This window comes from Eucyclogobius newberryi, unplaced genomic scaffold (assembly GCF_026437365.1).
Source record: "Eucyclogobius newberryi isolate DKJ021-1_F unplaced genomic scaffold, fEucNew1.0.hap1 SCAF_2, whole genome shotgun sequence".
Classification (NCBI taxonomy): domain Eukaryota; kingdom Metazoa; phylum Chordata; class Actinopteri; order Gobiiformes; family Gobiidae; genus Eucyclogobius; species Eucyclogobius newberryi.
Window position 1 is genome coordinate 41,656,011 of NW_027315834.1, and position 18,330 is coordinate 41,674,340.

The following is an 18,330-nucleotide window of genomic DNA, read 5'->3' on the forward strand; positions in this document are numbered from 1 at the left end:
AGGTACATGTGAAAAATAAAACTCGTTTCAACCCATTTTCGTATCATTTTAGGTTATTATTTTGAACAAAACCTATAATTTGGTTGTTTTGACCCCTTTTGCTTTAGACTGTGATGTCGGTTTTACTCTAATTATAAATAGAAACAGAGGGAATCAGATTTTATATCCCGCCTGGATTTTCTTTGTTAAATATATAAATGAATAAAACTGGGATCGGCTGATTGACACTAAAATAAGCATCTGTAGGGTTTTGACAATTCTCTTTTGAAAGCTAAAGATAAATTCAGAAATATAGAAGAAATATTTTAGGGAATTGTAATAAATAAAAAATGCCCAGGCAGAATCCATATAAAAGTCCTATTAATTTTTCCGTATAATTTAAGGTCCTATACATTTTTTATTTGAGTACAAACTGACCCTGATGCTTCCCAGAATTATTGATTTAGCAGGAAATAAGTGGGTTACAGCTTTATTTTTATGTACAGCACATCAAGCAGCTTGAGAGTTCCCTTTTATAAGAATGGACGCCCTGAGCATAAGGGGAAAACATAATATTCGGGCGATGCAGAGATGTTGGGGGGTTTAGAAAGCAGCAGACAGTGTGAAGACTACAGTGGTTTGTTATGAACTCATTAAAAAAAATTCTAACTAATTACAACTACATGCCTTGAATTATACTCGTATGCTACAGGTTTAAAAATCATACTTTTTCAACCCCTGGAAATGGCAAAAGACTGTAAAAACCCTGTAATTATTATTGAAGAGTTTGACAGGATTGTATAGGCCTCTACCAAATATGCTCTGATTTTGCACAGTCAAGCCAAGGTACAAAAAGAGAGACAGCAGAGACTAACAGAAAGTTTTAATACGTCCATATTTCTGATTCTGATTCTGTTCAATAGAACCACTGACCTAAAAACAGCTCACATATCTAAATAAATGACGAGTAAAAAACAAACCCAATTCACTTGTGCTGAAATAAGATAAATACATTCTTGTTCCTCAAATTAAAATACTGATTACAGCACTGAATGTTTTTGTTTACAAATATAGCATTTATTTCTTTAGAAAAAGTCTGATGCTTTTCTTCGTTTGGGAAGCTGTAGCAAATTGTCTGTTAGGGAAGTAACGTCCTGAGAACTCGGCGTCTTGGTCTTGGGGGTTGGTGTTCCTGAAGGAGTTGCAGGGCCGTCAAACGGAGACTTGCAGGTGATATTTCGGTGGGATGGTGAAGGGGTATAACTTGCTCTTAGTGCTTTGTCTGTATATTTACTTGAAGTCCGATTTACAAGTCTCTGCAAGGCAGGGCTGAGAGCTGGGCTCATGCCTTTTGGTGTAAGACTGCAAACAGAAAGCAAAGGTAAATAAACTTGCACATCATCATGTCAAACATATTAAAATGTGGCCCACATCTTTCAAATTTACCTTGCTAGGTTTTGTGTGGCCTTTCGTAATGCCTCCTGCTTTTTTGCACGATTCTTTGCAGCCGCTTCATTGGCCATCTTCAAACCAAGTCTCTCTCTTCTTCCTGGTTCTGGGATCTTATAAGATTATCAGAGAAAAATGTTAATATTTAACATTGGGCTTAATTTGAGCTGGAACAAGACTACTGTTTTTACTAGAGATTACACATAATAATAAATCTTTTATTTATATAGCGCTTTTCAAGGACCCAAAGACGCTTTGACATATACAAAAAGGGGGGGTATTTACAGACATGGGGGACAGCACGTACAATACACAATAATGTACAGATAAAATAAACAAGACAGAAGAAGTAGATGGGGATGTAACAGGGGGAAGAAGTGAAGTCAGTGGGGTAGAGGAGGCTAGGGGTAGGGTAGGTCATAGGCTTGGGTGAAGAGGTATGTTTTTAGGCGGGATTTGAATGTTGTGAGTGAGGGAGAGTGGTGGACAGGTTGGGGGAGGGAGTTCCAGAGTCGGGGTGCTGTTCGGGAGAATGCTCTGTCACCAAAAGTTTTTAGTCGGGATGTTGGTGCAGTCAGGGTGAGAGTGGAGGAGGAGCGGAGGGCTCGGGAGGGGCGGTGGGGGATGAGGAGGTCAGACAGGTAGGGGGGGGAGCTAGGTGGTGAAGAGCTTTGAAGGTGAGGAGGAGTATTTTAAAGTTTATGCGCTGCTTGATGGGGAGCCAGTGGAGAGAGCGGAGAACGGGAGTGATGTGTTCAAGGGACCGGGTGTGGGTGAGGAGGCGGGCAGCGGAGTTTTGGACCATTTGGAGTCTGTGGAGGGAATGGGAGGAGATGCCAGTGAGGAGGGAGTTGCAGTAGTCAAGGCGGGAGGAGATGAAGGCATGGATGAGGGATTCAGCAGCGGGGAGGGTGAGGCAGTGTCTGATTTTGGCGATGCGGCGGAAGTGGAAGTATGAGGTCTTGACGATGTGGCTGACATGGGGAGTGAAGGAGAGGGTGAGGTCCATGATGACACCGAGATTGCGTACCAGGGTGGAGGGGGTGATGGTCGAGGTATCAATGGTGAGTGAAAAGGGACCAGTTTTATTGAGAGTGGATTTGGTGCCAATGAGGAGGAGCTCTGTTTTGTCACTGTTCAGTTAGAGGAAGTTGTGAGTTAGCCATGTTTTTATTGTAGAGATGCAGGTTTCGATGTGGGTGAGGGGAGGGTTTTGGGTGGATTTGGTGGTGACGTATATCTGGGTGTCGTCAGCGTAGCAGTGGAAGTCCAGGTTGAGTTGGCGGAGGATGTGACCAAGGGGGAAGAGGTAGCAGATGAAGAGGAGGGGGCCGAGGACTGAGCCCTGGGGGACCCCCTGTGTTACTGGGGAGAGGGTGGATGAGTGACCGGAGAGGGAGATGAACTGTTGTCTGTTGGTGAGGTAGGATGTGAGCCAGTCAAGTGCAGAGCCCTCAACACCCAGTTGGCGCAGCCTTGGTAGGAGGATGGAATGGTTTATAGTGTCAAAGGCTGCGCTGAGGTCTAGTAGTAACAGGATGTTGAGGGCCCCGGAGTCTGCAGAGGTGAGGAGATTGTTGATTACTTTGACAAGAGCTGTTTAAGTGCTGTGAAGTGGGCGGAAGCCAGATTGGAGGGGTTCATAGAGGTTGTTTGACTGGAGGTGGGTGTGGAGTTGGGCGACGACGATGTGTTCCAGTGTTTTGGAGAGGAACGGCAGGTTGAAGATGGGGCGGTAGTTGGAGAGGTTGGCGGGGTCTAGGGTGGGTTTTTTGAAGGATAATATCAACACAGATGTGAGCCGCGTGTACCGAGCTGCGGAATTAGCTATGCGCTCTCGTCTCATTGGGAATAATTGAAACATTTTGTTTTGAGACGAGGGGAGCAATTGGTGAGTGTGATTGGCTGAAAACTAGATCGACTGCAACGGTGACAACTCAGAAGCAGTATTAGGCAGGGAAAGATTTTCCTTACATTTCATTGGGTTAGCGACACACATGAGAAATATGCAGACACGAGTGGATTTTATTGATGTATATTGTTATTTGCAGAGTTTTTGTAATTGGAGATGGCAAACAGCGGGAGTGCCACGTGTGTTTGGAGTTTACAGATCACCAAAAAGATGCGGCGCGAGAGTGGATTACAGTCTACTAAAAGTGCACCTATTTTAATGTCTACACGGCTGCTCACCACTAATTTTACACATGTACAAGCTTGTGTAAATATCGCATGTTACAATGTAACACTCACTCGCTAAGCACAAGCTCAGGAGCAAATGAACCAGATGTGAAGACACAGACACACATAAATCAGTGCATACACAGTAATCAAGGACAGAGGGGACAGTAGGGACAGATGTGAGGGGTTTGTTAAGTGTTTCATGACAGTCCAACTCATATTCACTGAGAATTTCTCAGTGAATGAGACCCCTGGTTCAAAAGACAACCGGCTTATTGACAGGTGTGGCCCGTATATGTACAACTTCTTGTTTCTTTGTTAATTTCATTGGAGCGGCTTTTATTCAGGAGTGCTATATAATATATATATATATATATATATATATATATATATATATATATATATATATATATATATATATATATATATATATATATATATATATAAATAAAAGTATGGTAAGCACCATATTTGGGACCACCTATGCACAGGCTTTATAAGTAGCCAACCATCCGAGTAAATAAATAATAGACTATTGCTTTGAAAAGCTTGCAAATTAAAATCGGATCACAATTATCACAATTTACCTTAAAAGATGGACCGTGGTTTCTCTCTATATGTGGTGTGTCAGAGCCGTCTAGTCGAAATGGGGTGCTCTCAATCTCTCCCCATGTCATAAGGGGGGACTCCGCTACACCTATAAACATAAAAAACATTAAAAAAAAATATTTTTATCAGGACAGTATGTGGCAGCCAGATCACACTTACCAGGTGCGGGTGAGGGCGTAGCCACATAGCCATACCCATTTACATTTGGAGATTCTTGAGGTATGAGCTCCTTTCCATCAGGACCAACTTTACCCTGTTTAAACTGGCCACACAAAGAACATTTTGTAAATATCAAATGTGATGAAAATATGACAATGTTATGAAATATTGTGGAATATTACTTGTGCATTGAGGGCTGCAGCCTGTTGTATCTGGCTTTTGTTGAGAGCTTTGCTGAAAGGATCTCCAGAAAATCGTGTATTCTTGTGCACAACTTCTCTTGGCTTCTTAAAGACCGTGTCATCTGGAACTCCTTCATGAATAGTACAACACAAAGATAGAATAAACCTTCGACACACCTTTTCTTTTAAATAGTGGGAAAATGTTTCCCTTACCCTCAGGGTAATACATCAGTGCGTTTTTGGCTTTATACTCCCAAGTCTCCAACCCAGCTTTAACACACTCCAATGCTGCTTTCTCTGGTGCAAGTAAAGCCAGGTTTTCTTGATGACGCTGTAAAGTAGACAATTGTTGTTATTGTAAAATTATTTGTATTCACAAATTCACCTTTAGGAACATCAATATATTGTAAACCAGTAGCATACCTGTTTGTATTCATTCTCTGCTTCGTATAACCAGGCATGCTTCACTTTCTCTTTGTCTTTTGCCAGATCCATTATCTGTTCAAAAGCTGCATTATCCTCGCTGGTATTTTTGGCAAGAAAACGATCCAGAGCTGGCAATTCCTTTTCTTTCTCTTCATCATCTTTAGAGTCAAAGATCAAGTTAAACATGTTATAATATAATCTGGCCATATGTTTCACTGAATAGACTTGGCTGAATATACCTTTATTGAGCAAACTACTGCTGTGAATGGATGAAGGTGATCCTCCTTGGCCCACTGGGGTCTCAAAACTGGCCGGGGTTACATCTTTTGATAATACAAGGATAAAAACAAAAAATGTGTAACTCACATCCAAAGAACACATAGGACATAATAAACTGGCCTTTATATATAATATACTTTACTTACAAGGTGCCACAGATTGTGGTGTGGCTTTTGCCAAAGAAGATCCATATCTAATGGATATCTGCCTCATTCGCTCAAGATCTCCATTTTCCTCTGCCTCCAAATACTCCCTTTGTGCTTGTAGCTTTGTCACATCAGGGAAGAAGTCTCGCTGAATGATTTTCTCCAAATTCTAAGACAAAAAAGACGCGGTCAACACAAGTGTCGTTATAAAGTCAACACAACCACAGCGGCATGTTGGCCCTCATGTTAGCTTTACGCTAGTATTAGCTAACAGCGGGCGTGTTATGGTAAGACTAAATTACTACAAGAGTCCTTTTATTTTCACCTCTATGTACTCTTCTTCGTCGAGGACTTTCCTGTTGGGTTTCTCGTTGTTCTGCTCTTCGCTCTGAGTCCGCAGAGCCACAGTCGTGATCGAAGAGTGGACCAGAGTCCCGGACAAAGCTCTCCGGACGCTCGCGCTACCCTCCATGGGACACACGCAGCTTGGACTTTCACTGAAATTGACCTTTGTGATTGAGTTAAATCCGTTTCCACAGGCTAAAGTACAAAAAACAAACCTACTCCATTATTACAACCACGAGAGGATGTCTAAACCTGATGATCAGAGCCGCGAGCACCTTTAGCTAACATGTCTGTTTTGGCGTTCTTGGTCACGTCACCGGAAATGACCAAAATCTCACAGTCACGTGACAAAACAAACAGGAGTGAAACACCTTTAATATGATGTATACATTATGTTTCAGGAAACAATGATACATTCACAAATAAAACAAAAGTCAAAAGTTGAATCCCTGAAATATATGATCCGACAGAGGCCCCACAAACCTAAACCTACATGACAACTTTTATTATATATAAATTAAATCAGTGGTTCCCAACACGTTTTGCCTCGAGTACCTGCTAAACCAGGGGTGGGCAATTGAGTACCTGCTAAACCAGGGGTGGGCAATTATTTTCCTCCGAGGGCCATATTCGAATCCAGGCAAGATGCGGAGGGCGGGCATGAAATTTAAAAAAATAAATAAAATAAAATATCACTTTTCTGTCAAATATAGGCTATTGAATCTACTATTTAATTGATTTCATGTCATCTTTATTTTGTTATCGGTTAAAAAAATAGAAACCAAAATCTTTCTAGGGGCCGGATTAAAACATACCGAGGGCCACATTTAGCCCCTGGGGCCACAAATGCCCAGGCCTGTGCTAAACGGTTTCAAGTACCTAACTCAAGTACCCTGATGGGATTTCTGGTCTGGTGGTCAGTGATTACTGTTAAATTTACTTTAAAAAAAAAAAAAAGTTATATGTCTAAAGTCCTCCAATAAAATATTCTTAGGATGGGGGAAAGAAATATGCAAATTTTACTTTCTTTAAATCCAAAATCATTCCAAGTACTCCCAGGGCCCTGGCCTGTACCACTGGTTGGGAATCGCTGATACAAACAGGTGCACTATGTAACTTTTCTGGTCGAAGGTAGCCACCACCATGTCTCCATGGAGATTGTTTTGCCTTGAGTATGCCATTAAACTTATCCATCTCTCCATGAAGACCAGCAGGTGACGCCACCAGGACAAGTTACATCTCTGATCTCTGCTGAAATGTAACTTGAGATGTATTCCAAACATCAGTAAGGAAGTATATCATGACAGACTCTACAACAAACACTGCTAGCCCTGAACATGTGCTATACTGATTTAACCATGTGTAATACTGTCATATTCATGTGCAATTACTGTCATACTCACAAGCAATTAGGCCATATTCATGTGCATACAACTGATGTAAATAAGAGTGCTTTATTTTGTTTTATTTTGTTTACTTACTTACTATTAGTAGTCTTTATTTTATTCTATTATTATTATTTTATTATTATTATTTTATTTATTGATCTATTTTATTTTTTTCCCCCTCCATTCCCTATTAAGATAGGAGAGGAGTTTTGTTAATAAGAGTTATTTGTTTTTGTTTATAAGAGTTCTTCTATTAAGAGTGTTTTTTTTTTTTTTAAACTGTCCTTTCCCCCTGTATCTACTGCGTTGTAACAACAAAATTTCCCCTTGTGTGGACATTAAAGGATTATCTTATCTTATCTTAGAAATAGATGTATCAATACAAAATGGTTTTTCGTGATGTATTGTAATCGTGCAAAGATATGTCTAATGCAAAACTGGGGGAGAATCTTGGCAAAGCAATAACATCTCAGTGGATACAAAAAGGTGGCAGTCATAGCATATCCTCTAACCGAAAAGTTACATAGTGCGCTTTAAGTTTGCATGGAATATTTCAAAAATCTGACAGAGCTATCAACATGAACAGTGTATGGCTACCACGTGTAGCCTAACAACAGTGGGAAGAATACTTAAAAAAATTATTTAGTTACAGAACACTGACTCTGCAATAAAATGTATTTTGTAATGTACTCCTTGGTCCAATCAGAGTACTGTTTCTGAATACTTAGAATTCACGTGTTGCATTATACTACAGTGTAAAAACACAACAAAAGACTAAAACTGTGTTTTGTTTTAATTTCACAGTTTGCTATGCATTTATTTTTAATACAAGAGAAATGTAAATTATAAGAGCTGTTTTTTCTCCTCAAATGCCATAATGCGTTCTGTACAACCAAATGAAAGAGAAAATGTACCGGAATGCAGTTACTCAAAATCACTATTCAGAATAGTATTTTGGTACATGTGATCAGTTACTTCCCAACAACACATTACACTTGGTTCGTCATGCTATTGTGTAATTAGTTGTCCAACTGTCCCATACTGAATGTGAGTCTCTTCTGTCGTCTCCACTTTGCTCTTCGGTTTTTAAACCAAACCTGTTTTTTTTAAAGAAAACATCAATTGCCATCACCAGGGGAACTAGGGAACGATGCATTAAGCAAAACACAATGATTCATTCCGTTTCAATAATCAAATTCAGTCTTACCTCTACCCTCTCTTCTCGTAATTGTGCGCGAGCGGCCAATTTCTCCCTGGTGTTGACATCTGGATATTGATTTTGGAGAAACAGCTCCTCCAGCGCGTCCAGCTGCTCCTCTGTAAAAATAGTGCGGTGACGTCGAGTTCTTCTCTGTGCGAGGCTGTGTAGCTGCTCCCCTTTCTGGTCATCTTCCAGCCTGCACTGATCTGAGAGCAGTGCAGAAGACCATCCATAAGTACAGGCTGAAAAAATGAAGGGATACATGGATTTATTCAATTTAAAAGAAAAGATAAGAGAGTATTATCAAGCCTACCTTCATGAATGTAGTCTGTCTGAAACATTTCTCCACAGTAAGCGCAGTGGGAGCAGTAGCAGCAGCAGAAGCAGGTCTGATGACCAGGAGGATCCACTCTATTCACAGAAAGTTGCAATTTCTCTTGAACTCCAGAAGCTGTTATTCCACATGAAGAGTTGTCTGCATGAGTGTTTGGATATTTGTTCAAAATATTTTCAATGCTAAAAGGGAACTTTTGTCTCTCCTCCATCTATACAGTCCAAAGCTTCTATCACTCGTCTTCCTTCTCATAAAGTCTCAGCTCCTTATAGTGAATTTTGGAGGCAAAAAAAAGGAAAACTGTAATCCCCCTATGGAGCAGCCACATAAAACCTCTGAAATTTAATTCCTGGCTAATCTGGGCAGTTTTGTGAAGAGGTTAGGGAGGACATCAGATTCAGTTAATCTCGCCTTATTCCTTTCTTCAAAAGAAATCAGATTTCACTGCATAAAATGAGAAGTGGAGAGCAGCTAAGATCCTTATTGTTAAGGTTTTAGAGAAAAGGGGATTGCTTGGTATTATACCCCAGGATTTAGTAGATGAACGTTTTGGTGTGGCCAGAGACTTATGTAGCAGACTTTAGGATTAGCTCTTAAATACATTTCATAATGTCACTTTTTCTTGACTCATGTTGCAAATAATCAGATAAAAAATTGATGCATTTGGTTGGTAAAGATGAGCCTCAATCCTAAAAAGAACCAATTTAACACATAAAACACACACAATTTACGAGGTGGTTTGTATGTGTGTCTTATCTGTGCTGCGCAGTCTTTTCAGTTTGACTTCTGTGACAATGTGACTGTGCACAGCAAAAGCTGTTAAATTCACCCCTCTACAAATCCTGAGATTTCATACAAGGCAATACACCTTTTTTATAAGAATTATTGGATTACCTCAATCGGTTTTAAGCTTCTTTTGTAAAGGCTTTTGAAAACAGTCCTGTCCCTTCTTGCCATCATAAATGTTGATAGTTTATAAGCCTATCTACAGATCACTATCTGCATCCAGAATCAGAATCACTTTTATTGCCATTGTCAGGGAACAATTCACAAACTAGGAACTTCTGTGTTAAGATGCACCGTGCAATTAAACAACATTTGATGATAATAGTAAAAAGTATAGACTGTGTTAAAATAAGGGCATGTGAAATAAAACGCGTCAGAACATGTTTATAGTTACATGCTCAAGTAAACATGTTGAATTTATGTTTCTCTGAATCCCTTTTGATTCACAAGAATAAGGTTTGCCCTAATTGTGTTCATGTAGTGATATAGTGATTCTTAAACAGCCAGCCCAGCCTGTGACCCAAAGGACCACAAACACAACCTTGAGCGCCCCAAATAATAATGACTGTAGGATAATAGTTCCTATGCAAAGGGTTGTGATGGGTCATTCGGTGCAAATGTAGCAATAATCCTTGTTGTGAATTGGACAGACTGATTCTGTCTGCTCGGATCTGCTAAAACCCACACTAAATGGATCACGTGAGATCAGATTGTGGCCTAATCAGTTATTGCCTCTAAAAATAAATGGGCCTAATAAAAAACATGGGAAAATCTGTATATCATAAATGAATGACTATGAATTTGAAATGTTTTGCGGGCCGGATCAAACGGATTCCACTGCTCCACATCTAAGATAATCCTTTTTTGTCCACACATGGGGACATTTCATCTCTGCTCTATCTCAGGTTTAGTCGGTCTTCGAGCCGTATAATGCACTTTGTAGTTTTCCATTTGTTTAGCGACTGGAGTCAACGGGCGGCGCGACAAAAGATGATTGTTTGGTCTTTGTCCCCTTTTTGACTGACTTTGGTTATGTTCAAGCAATTGTCCCTGTGGATCAATAGTTTAACTCTGTGGCAGTGGGCCAGTATAGCCTGTACCAAATTCATTTCTGTTCATTTGTGGGAGTCTTAAGTACGATGTTATACATTATTTGCAAATATAAATGAGGCTACATCGTGGGCACAAAGGCCAATGTGGTGAGCTCCTCTGGTCAAAAGATTGTCTCTGAACAGCGCGAACAGCGCGGCAAGCGCGCGCGCCTCTGCTGAGCGGAAAAGGCGGGAGAACGCTGCCGCTTCCGCGTCCGTCCGCGCAGCACCGCCACACGGCACCGCCACACGGCAAAGGCGCACAGCACCGCGGCAACATGGACGATAAGTTAATTTTGGCTGTATTTAATTACCCTGAGCTCTACAATGCGACGTTACCAAATTACCGCTGCACACAGAGTCGCGCACATGCGTGGAAAAACATCAGCATGACACTCGGTCTCCCCAGTGAGTATTTTAAAGTTTAAACTGTTCTCCTAACTTTATCGACTCTATTATTAGCTCACTTTGTTTTAAACGTAACGGCTTGACATAGACCGTTATGGCGCCGAGAAGCTCCTACTTTACATTGGCTTCTGCCCATTGTTTGTTTTGTTTTACGCACGCGACTGCTGCAATCTGTGCGTCTGTGTCGCGCTTCCGTGCTAGCGGTAGCATCCGCCGCTGCAGGCCGCGTTGCACACACGGTGATCCGCACGGTTTGGCTGTTCGCTGGTGCCGCTAGCCGCGTCAACGGCACGGCACAACGGTGAGGCGGCCTGCGGAGCGGCAGAGGAGCGGCACGACGCGCCGGTAGAGTGCCGCGTGTTGTTTCGCGCGGTGCCGCAATGGCGCCGCGAGCTCAAAAAGCAGCAGCTCGTGGAGGCGACTAAAGTACAAGAGGACATTACATACCTAATGGCGTAGAATATTAGGTTCTTGGAAATTATATAGCATTACCGGGATTTAAAAAAAAAAAAAACATTTTATTTTTTTTAGATACATTCTTATACTAAATGTGTTTGTTTGCTACCGCAACTCCCAGACTCTACAGAGAAGAGTCTGTCTTAATATACATGTTTATTGTGTTTCATGCTGACATGCTGCATTCATCTATTAAAGGTGCACTTTGTGGTTATCCTGTTTCCATGCTTCATGTTATTGCGTTGCCTGGAATACTTCACTGTATGGCATTAAACACATCTTACATTTAGGGCTGGGTGATATCACAAAATTAGTCAGCTTTTTATGATAATGTTCGATCCTAATTTTAGATTTTGTTATATTCTTGAAAACTATTAAAATGGCTTTTAATATTCCTGAACATAAAACAATTCTTCCTCCAAACCACCGGCTTTTATGGACAGAAGATTAGCTGTAGATTTCTCAATCAAAGACACGTTTTAAGAGATGGCTGTAGCTCTACATGGATTCATGATATAGATTTATCTTATGCAATTTTGTGGAAAAAGTAGCAGATGCGAAAACCATGGGTTTGAGTTTAGTTTTGACAATATATTAACCCTTAAGCACAAACAAATGACAAAGTTGCTCTTTAATGATTATGTGGCCAAAACTAATTTGCCTCCAAGATTTCATATTTGTTAACTATTTTAAATTGTAACTTAGAATTTGTTCATAATGTGTTGCCTGGTGACATAAAATATGTTTTTTTTGTGATTTGTGTTGTAGCCGATGAGTGCAAAAGAAAATGGAAGAACATGAGAGACCGTTATCTAAAAGAAGTCCGCCTGGAGGTAAAAAGTAAATCACTTTTTGGAGAAATTGTGCAAAGCAGATGGAGATACAGACAGCTGATGAATTTCATTGCACCCTTTACCGGGTCAAGAGTTGGTCTGTGTGACATGTGTCCAGAGGATGAGCAGGATAACCATGACACTGAATCTGTACATGCAGAGGACGAAACCGCACCCATATCAGACGCGATCAAGACTCCACAATCCTGCACCAAAACCAATCTTAATCAAAATGACATCAAACCACAGATAGCATCTATCGCTCAGGATGCTCAGATTGCTCAATTGGCAGCACTGGCCAAGATCTCGTCTAGTATCTCCCCAATAATTAACAAACCAGGGCGGAAACGACGGTACACGCGAGAGAGTTTTCTAATTCCTGATCCAACAAATACAAACGGTACAGAATTGTCGACCAAGTGGCCGGTCAAAGACAACAACTCTGCCCCTACGAACACCAAACCTCGAGACGAAGACGAACTATTTCTGCTGAGTTTTGTTCCCGCTCTTAAGAGACTTGCTCCTCAGAAAAGATGTGAAACTAAAATAAGGATCCAACAAATAATGTATGAAGCGGAGTTCAATGTGTTTGAATCAGAGAAACATTCAGGAGATGGATAAGACTAAAAAAAAGTCTTTATTGAAATTTGTATTAACAATGTGTGTAATGAACATTTTTTTATTTACAATACAATGCAATTTATTGATTTGTAGAGGATCTTCACATTTTGTATGATTAACCTTTATTTATACAGTATTTTAAAATATATTGCATACAGTAAATCACATGGTTTGTATGATTTTACACATTGGATTTAAATCTGTCCTTGAAGTAAGGGACTGTTTTGTTTAGGTAGTTTGTAGAAGTTTGTTTTAATGAATTAAACGTATGCATTCTTTGTTAGTGGTTTTTCATACTGATTTAATTTATGTATTCAAAAATAAATATGATTTTCCATTTTAATCTTCAGAAGGTTGTGAACACATGTGCCCACTGTGGATCTCCCTCCACTTGTCAATCACCATTGCATCGTAAGCAGTGGAGAACCATTTATTTTAAGTTCATAAAAGACTTGGAAATTAATGGACACAAACATTTTCAGTGTAAGTTGAATCAAATTTAGCCAAACACTGCCTGTCCAAAAAAAAGTTGCTACCAAAGCACAGGCTCTAATATTTGGTTGAACCGCCTTGAACTTTGATGACAGCACACATTCCCTCGCTTTGTTTCAATAAGCTTCTGAAATATTAAAAGGTGTATTTAATTCCAGCGTTACATTAGCTTTAGCATCAAGATCTTGTATTGATGATGTGAGAGTGACCACAGCACAAAGCCTTCACACCTGTTGTACATTAGTTTCTGCTTCTCAGATGTTTTCTCTGCTTGATGCTAATGATTTTACCCTTCTGAAACATAGTGACATCTTTTCTATGACCACAGGATTTGTCCTTCAACATTGTTGCTTCAGAAATGAGAAGCCACTCACTGCATCAGATGCGTTTTGAATACCATTTTGCAGCTGAAAGTAAATGCAGTTGGTAACTTTTTTTTTTTTTGACAGGTAGTGTATGATTAACACAGTTTTGGGATTATGGGGGGAATCAATATTATCAATAAATATTTTATGGAATTCTCCTTTGCTCTGAATACTTAATAGCTGTTTTTGTTTTAAAAAATCAAGCAATCAAAAGCCAAAACATAATAACCAATGCAACAAAGAGGAAAAGTCGTGACAAAAACTGCTCATCCATGTGCTGTGGGGTCCCAGGAGCTGCTGTTTAAAAAAATGATATTTTCAGCTGAAAATTTGATTTAAGCAGAAACTTCATGGTGAGTAAAGTATTTCAAACGTACCTGGTGGAGGTCTTCCATCGTTGATATTAAATGCAGTGGCAAAAATTCCAAATGGAAAGGCACCTATTCCAAATGACATCTGGAATCCTCCATCTCCAAAGCCAAAGCCTTGAAATCCCTAGAAGAATACATCACTTCATTGTAGCAATCTATTGTTTTAACTAGTTTGAAATGGACAAGACATTTGATAGATAAACACTCCACCAGCACTTACACCCCGATTCTCAGGTTCTGGTCTTTGTCCTTGTGGTCGAGGGGGGGTTCTTTCTCTGTTAAAGAAAATAAAAAAGATGTAATTATCTATGTTACATAGAAAACTAGTTCCTAATTCCTACTACGTCCTGGTTCTGACCTGGGATCCTGCTGTCCAGTGCTCCCTCTCCCGTACAGTGGGATGACTTTATCTCGACTTATTCCAGCTTTACACACGGGACACACTTGTCTGGTCGGTCGAGTCTCCAACCACTGCATAAAGCGATAATTAAATCCAATTGGACTTAATCAAATTGCTAAATGACACATTTCCACTTACCTGGTGCAAACATGGCCAACTGGAATGGAAAATGAAAATATGAATTAATATGAACTTTAACAGAATACACCAATCAAACCAAATACAACCGCAGCACTCACCAGAAGAGGTGGCCACACAAGCTTATGACTGCATCTTTGGCTGTGTCTAGACATATGTTACATTCAAATGTGCTGTCTTGGTTTCCACTGTCGGCTGCTGTCGAGTTGCTGGACGTGGTGCCTGTGTTTTCAGCAACTGAGGTGGCCATTTAAAAACAGACCCGAGCAGGCTGGAGTGGTTCCAACAGCACCGTGCACTTTAATAAACACTTGCACGTAAGACAAACGAGTTAGCTTGAATCTAATTAGTACAATTCCATCAAAGACATTGTGGTATTCAGGCCTGTAACAGAGATAAGTCTAGAATAACGGGTGCTAATGCTAACCCTACCTATTGCTAACGGTGGGGTTGTTTACTTCTCCTGAAAAGTGTCCGCTGCTCCATACAAAGTATAACCGAAACTGAAAATAAGATAACAAGGCGCGGATATTTTAAAAGGTGAATTTCCGGGAAATTTACTTTTAGGCAGCTTGAGAAAATCTCATTACAAGTTGTTGCAACACTCTTCCACTAACACTGAATACAACCGGATGTAGCTGGATCCGGGTATGTACAGGGGGCGTGGCGTGCAGCTACAGTTCTTCTTCTAATAGTTTTCGGCAGGCTGTAGCTACTGTGCGTAATGGTCATGGATGTATTATAATACATCCATGTAATGGTGACGCCTCTACCGTTTTTGGTTCATTCAAATATATACACATTTTTAACAGATTTTGTTGTTGCTGTTATTTTTGTTTTTGTTGTTTTCAAGAATAATTCACCACATGTGACGTTTTGGGTCAGAGCAAGTCTTTAGACCTATTCTTTAAGCCTAAAGCCTAAAGCCTAAAGAATAAAGTCAAAGATGATCAACTACAGTAGGTGGCGGTAATGCAACACTTGGATACCAGCTGCCATCAAGAACTCAAAATTCCCTTCAAATAAATTAACAATTCTCCCAATATCTTTCCATCACCATCGCACCGAATAAATAATGGCAGTTTACCTATTTCAATTCTAGGGTTAGGTAAGGGTGTTTTTTCACCAAGGGCTGCATATTCAAACATTTGAGGCAGAGGGCCAGCTAATATGATATAGCTATAGGTTATATGGAGGTTATGATTATAGGTTACACATGTGATATTATTGAGGTAATAAGAATATGATTATAGGTTATATGTGATATTATTTAGGTTATCAGACAATTCAGCAGGATCCCTGAGTGCCAATAAAAGTGGTCTGAATACCGCATTTTGCCCATGGGCCAAGATGTTGACCTTGTTGACCAATGTTTCACATTGATAGGTCCAGTAACTAGATTTGAACCATAAACCAGGACAACAAATCTGCAATCTGACAGTTCAACCGACAATTCTCCCATAGGATTCTTTCATTTCATGAATGATTCTTTGACGGGGCAGAAGAATGTGTTGTGTGTGTATGTTGTGCCAAACATTTGGATGTGCAGCTGAGTCATCGTGTCATCATGTGTTTTAGAACACTGCTGTTTGTTTCTGTAATCCAACATATTTTTCAACTTTTCTTCACAAACTGCAACTTGATTGGTGTTAATTTATATTAACAACAGGGATTATCCCATCATATACCCGTCAAAAATAGTTTTTATTCAATATTTACACAAAAACAAGAGCTGTTAACATTCATCTATATATCATATTTTATTCGATACATTTTCCATTGACTTTGATCTTGAGGAATGAAATCGATCCGATCGTAAATCTTCTGCCAGTGCTGCTTCTATCCTTGATGTCAGTGACCGTTTCAGAGTGGTCTTGAAGTCATTACCAATGTAGACATAAAGAATTGGTGAGAGAAAGCTGTTTGCTGCGGCCAAGGTTGCACCAACATTTAGTCCTATGTGAAGTACATTCAGGCTGTGGTTCTTCAAGTCTAACTCCAAAAGGATAAAAGTGTGATAAGGAACCCAACAGAGGAAAAATGAACAAATCAGAGCGGATAAAATTTTATAGGGTTTTGCCGATTTGAGAGTCACATTCTTAAGCTGGACACCAAGCACTATACCACATATAACAATTATTAGGAAGGGAATAACAAATCCGCAAATAAATCGTGTTTGTGCCACAGCTTTGTGATGAGATGCCACTTTGTAATTTGAATAGCACTGAGTGATTGAGCCGTGTACAGTGATGTGCCTATAGATCATTGAAGGGATGGTCAGGAGGGCAGAAAGCATCCACACCATAGCAACAATTAGCAATGCTTTCCATGGACGACGGTGGTTCTGTGACCAAACAGGAAATGAAACCATTACACATCGATCAATGCTAATCAGAACCAGTACAAACACACTGCAGTACATGTTGAGAAATAAGACAGAGGAGGTCAGCTTGCACATGAGCAGTCCGAAAGGCCAGTGCAGAGTTATCATGTAGGACACTTGCATGGGCAGGAATGCACAGAACAAACAATTAGAAATAGCCAGACTGATGTACCAGATGGTAATGACCGTCTTTTTCATTTTCCATCCGCAGATCCAGATGACCAAAGAGTTTCCTCCAAGTCCACACACAAATATAATGATATTTACAGTAACCAGCACTGGGGTCAAAGCTGTCTGGGTCCCGGTGAACTCGAATTCTCCACCATTTGTTGTGTTGTACTCGGTTTCATTATTTGAGGAGTAGTCATCATAATTTACATAATCCAAATCCATTGTTTCTGAAAAATATGTAAAAATATAAATGCATGGCTACAACCCTAACAGTGAATATAAAATTAAATCCATCCGCGCACACAGAAAGTTAACGTGCGTTACTTTATACACATACATAGCCGTGATGGTTTAATGCCAAAGCACATAAGGCGCTGGTACAGCTGGCAGCCCGGTGTAAACGCTCTCTCTTCTTTCTCACACTTATTGTGCTTTATCTCCTATATTTTGTAAATATAGTTAGTATATTTTTTCTATTTTACTGTACGATAGGGACACGCGCTGGAATAGTTTTTTAATTCAACTGTTTTTGACTTTTTTCGGCTGGATTTGAGCGTTTTTCGTTGCGTTCGTTGTGTTGTTGTGACGTGAGCTAGCTCCGAGCGAGCCCACCAGCCCCCCCCCGCGCCCTCCGGCCGCGCTAAAGTACGGCGTGTCGTCGGTACACGTTTATATACACGTTTATATGAAAGAGGAACTTCACGAACGATCGGGACACGCACTGGAATCGCTTTAAATTAACTTGTTTAGACTTTATTCGGCTGGATTGAGTGTTTTCGTCCTGTCGTTGCTATGTGCCTTGGCTCTGAGTCCCCCGGCTCCGGCCCCGCCCCCCGGCTCCGGCCCCGCCCCCCGCCCGGCGCCGTACCGCGTTTCCACAAAGGAGGAACTCATGAAACTGCGGAGAACGGTCGTCTTACCCGGAGATCGTCACGTTATCCCGTCGCAATACTGACCTAACCTAATACTGATGTGCAATTCTGTCGTATGTGCAATTACTGTGAAATTCATGTGCAATCTATGTGCTGTCGTGACACATATTCATGTGCAATTACTGTCGGGATCACATGCAATGGTATTTATGTATTTATTTGTCTATGGGAGTTTTTATTTATTTATAGGAGATCTTCTACTGAAAGT

At 40.3% G+C, this 18,330-nt stretch overlaps 5 protein-coding genes across 8 annotated transcripts in view; 1 reads left to right on the plus strand and 4 right to left on the minus strand.

Annotated features, from left to right (window-relative positions):
• Window positions 1-1,032: 1,032 nt before the first annotated feature.
• On the minus strand, window positions 1,033-6,051 carry ess2 (ess-2 splicing factor homolog). 3 transcript variants are annotated; one of them, XM_072455451.1, is made up of 10 exons: window positions 5,733-6,050; window positions 5,408-5,576; window positions 5,232-5,305; window positions 4,980-5,159; window positions 4,770-4,887; window positions 4,557-4,687; window positions 4,375-4,477; window positions 4,194-4,303; window positions 1,426-1,541; window positions 1,033-1,341 (listed from the first exon to the last, which is right to left on the minus strand). In XM_072455451.1, exons 1-10 carry the CDS (start codon window positions 5,877-5,879, stop codon window positions 1,065-1,067), a joined length of 1,425 nt encoding a protein of 474 aa, XP_072311552.1. In that variant the 5' UTR covers window positions 5,880-6,050; the 3' UTR covers window positions 1,033-1,064. The 3 variants fall into 3 exon arrangements, with proteins under 3 accessions (XP_072311552.1, XP_072311553.1, XP_072311551.1); XM_072455452.1 differs by having other exon boundaries at window positions 4,980-5,140; window positions 5,222-5,305; XM_072455450.1 differs by having other exon boundaries at window positions 4,980-5,305; window positions 5,733-6,051.
• A 2,058-nt stretch (window positions 6,052-8,109) lies between these two features.
• Window positions 8,110-9,628, minus strand: LOC140367479 (homeobox protein goosecoid). Its single transcript, XM_072453976.1, is given in 3 exon segments — window positions 8,110-8,237; window positions 8,348-8,583; window positions 8,655-9,628. Coding segments are annotated over 3 exon segments (663 nt in total). The 5' UTR covers window positions 9,004-9,628; the 3' UTR covers window positions 8,110-8,159.
• A 1,119-nt stretch (window positions 9,629-10,747) lies between these two features.
• LOC140368423 (uncharacterized) lies at window positions 10,748-13,381 on the plus strand. The gene is made up of 2 exons (XM_072455453.1): window positions 10,748-10,960; window positions 12,185-13,381. The coding sequence occupies exons 1-2, from the start codon at window positions 10,831-10,833 to the stop codon at window positions 12,868-12,870; spliced, it is 816 nt and encodes a 271-aa protein (XP_072311554.1). The 5' UTR covers window positions 10,748-10,830; the 3' UTR covers window positions 12,871-13,381.
• A 541-nt stretch (window positions 13,382-13,922) lies between these two features.
• On the minus strand, window positions 13,923-15,285 carry rnf185 (ring finger protein 185). Of its 2 annotated transcripts, none has more exons than XM_072455455.1 (7): window positions 15,095-15,285; window positions 14,738-15,020; window positions 14,637-14,655; window positions 14,457-14,569; window positions 14,319-14,373; window positions 14,105-14,222; window positions 13,923-14,021 (listed from the first exon to the last, which is right to left on the minus strand). In XM_072455455.1, exons 2-7 carry the CDS (start codon window positions 14,884-14,886, stop codon window positions 13,927-13,929), a joined length of 549 nt encoding a protein of 182 aa, XP_072311556.1. In that variant the 5' UTR covers window positions 14,887-15,020; window positions 15,095-15,285; the 3' UTR covers window positions 13,923-13,926. The 2 variants fall into 2 exon arrangements, with proteins under 2 accessions (XP_072311556.1, XP_072311555.1); XM_072455454.1 differs by having other exon boundaries at window positions 13,923-14,024.
• An 834-nt stretch (window positions 15,286-16,119) lies between these two features.
• The window catches only part of LOC140367480 (chemerin-like receptor 1), a 2,667-nt gene continuing 456 nt past the window's right edge, over window positions 16,120-18,330 (minus strand). The window contains exon 2 of the mRNA XM_072453977.1: window positions 16,120-17,417. Coding sequence (XP_072310078.1) covers window positions 16,390-17,412 — 1,023 coding nt within the window. The 5' untranslated portion in view covers window positions 17,413-17,417 and the 3' untranslated portion in view covers window positions 16,120-16,389. The remainder of the gene's footprint in view (window positions 17,418-18,330) is intronic.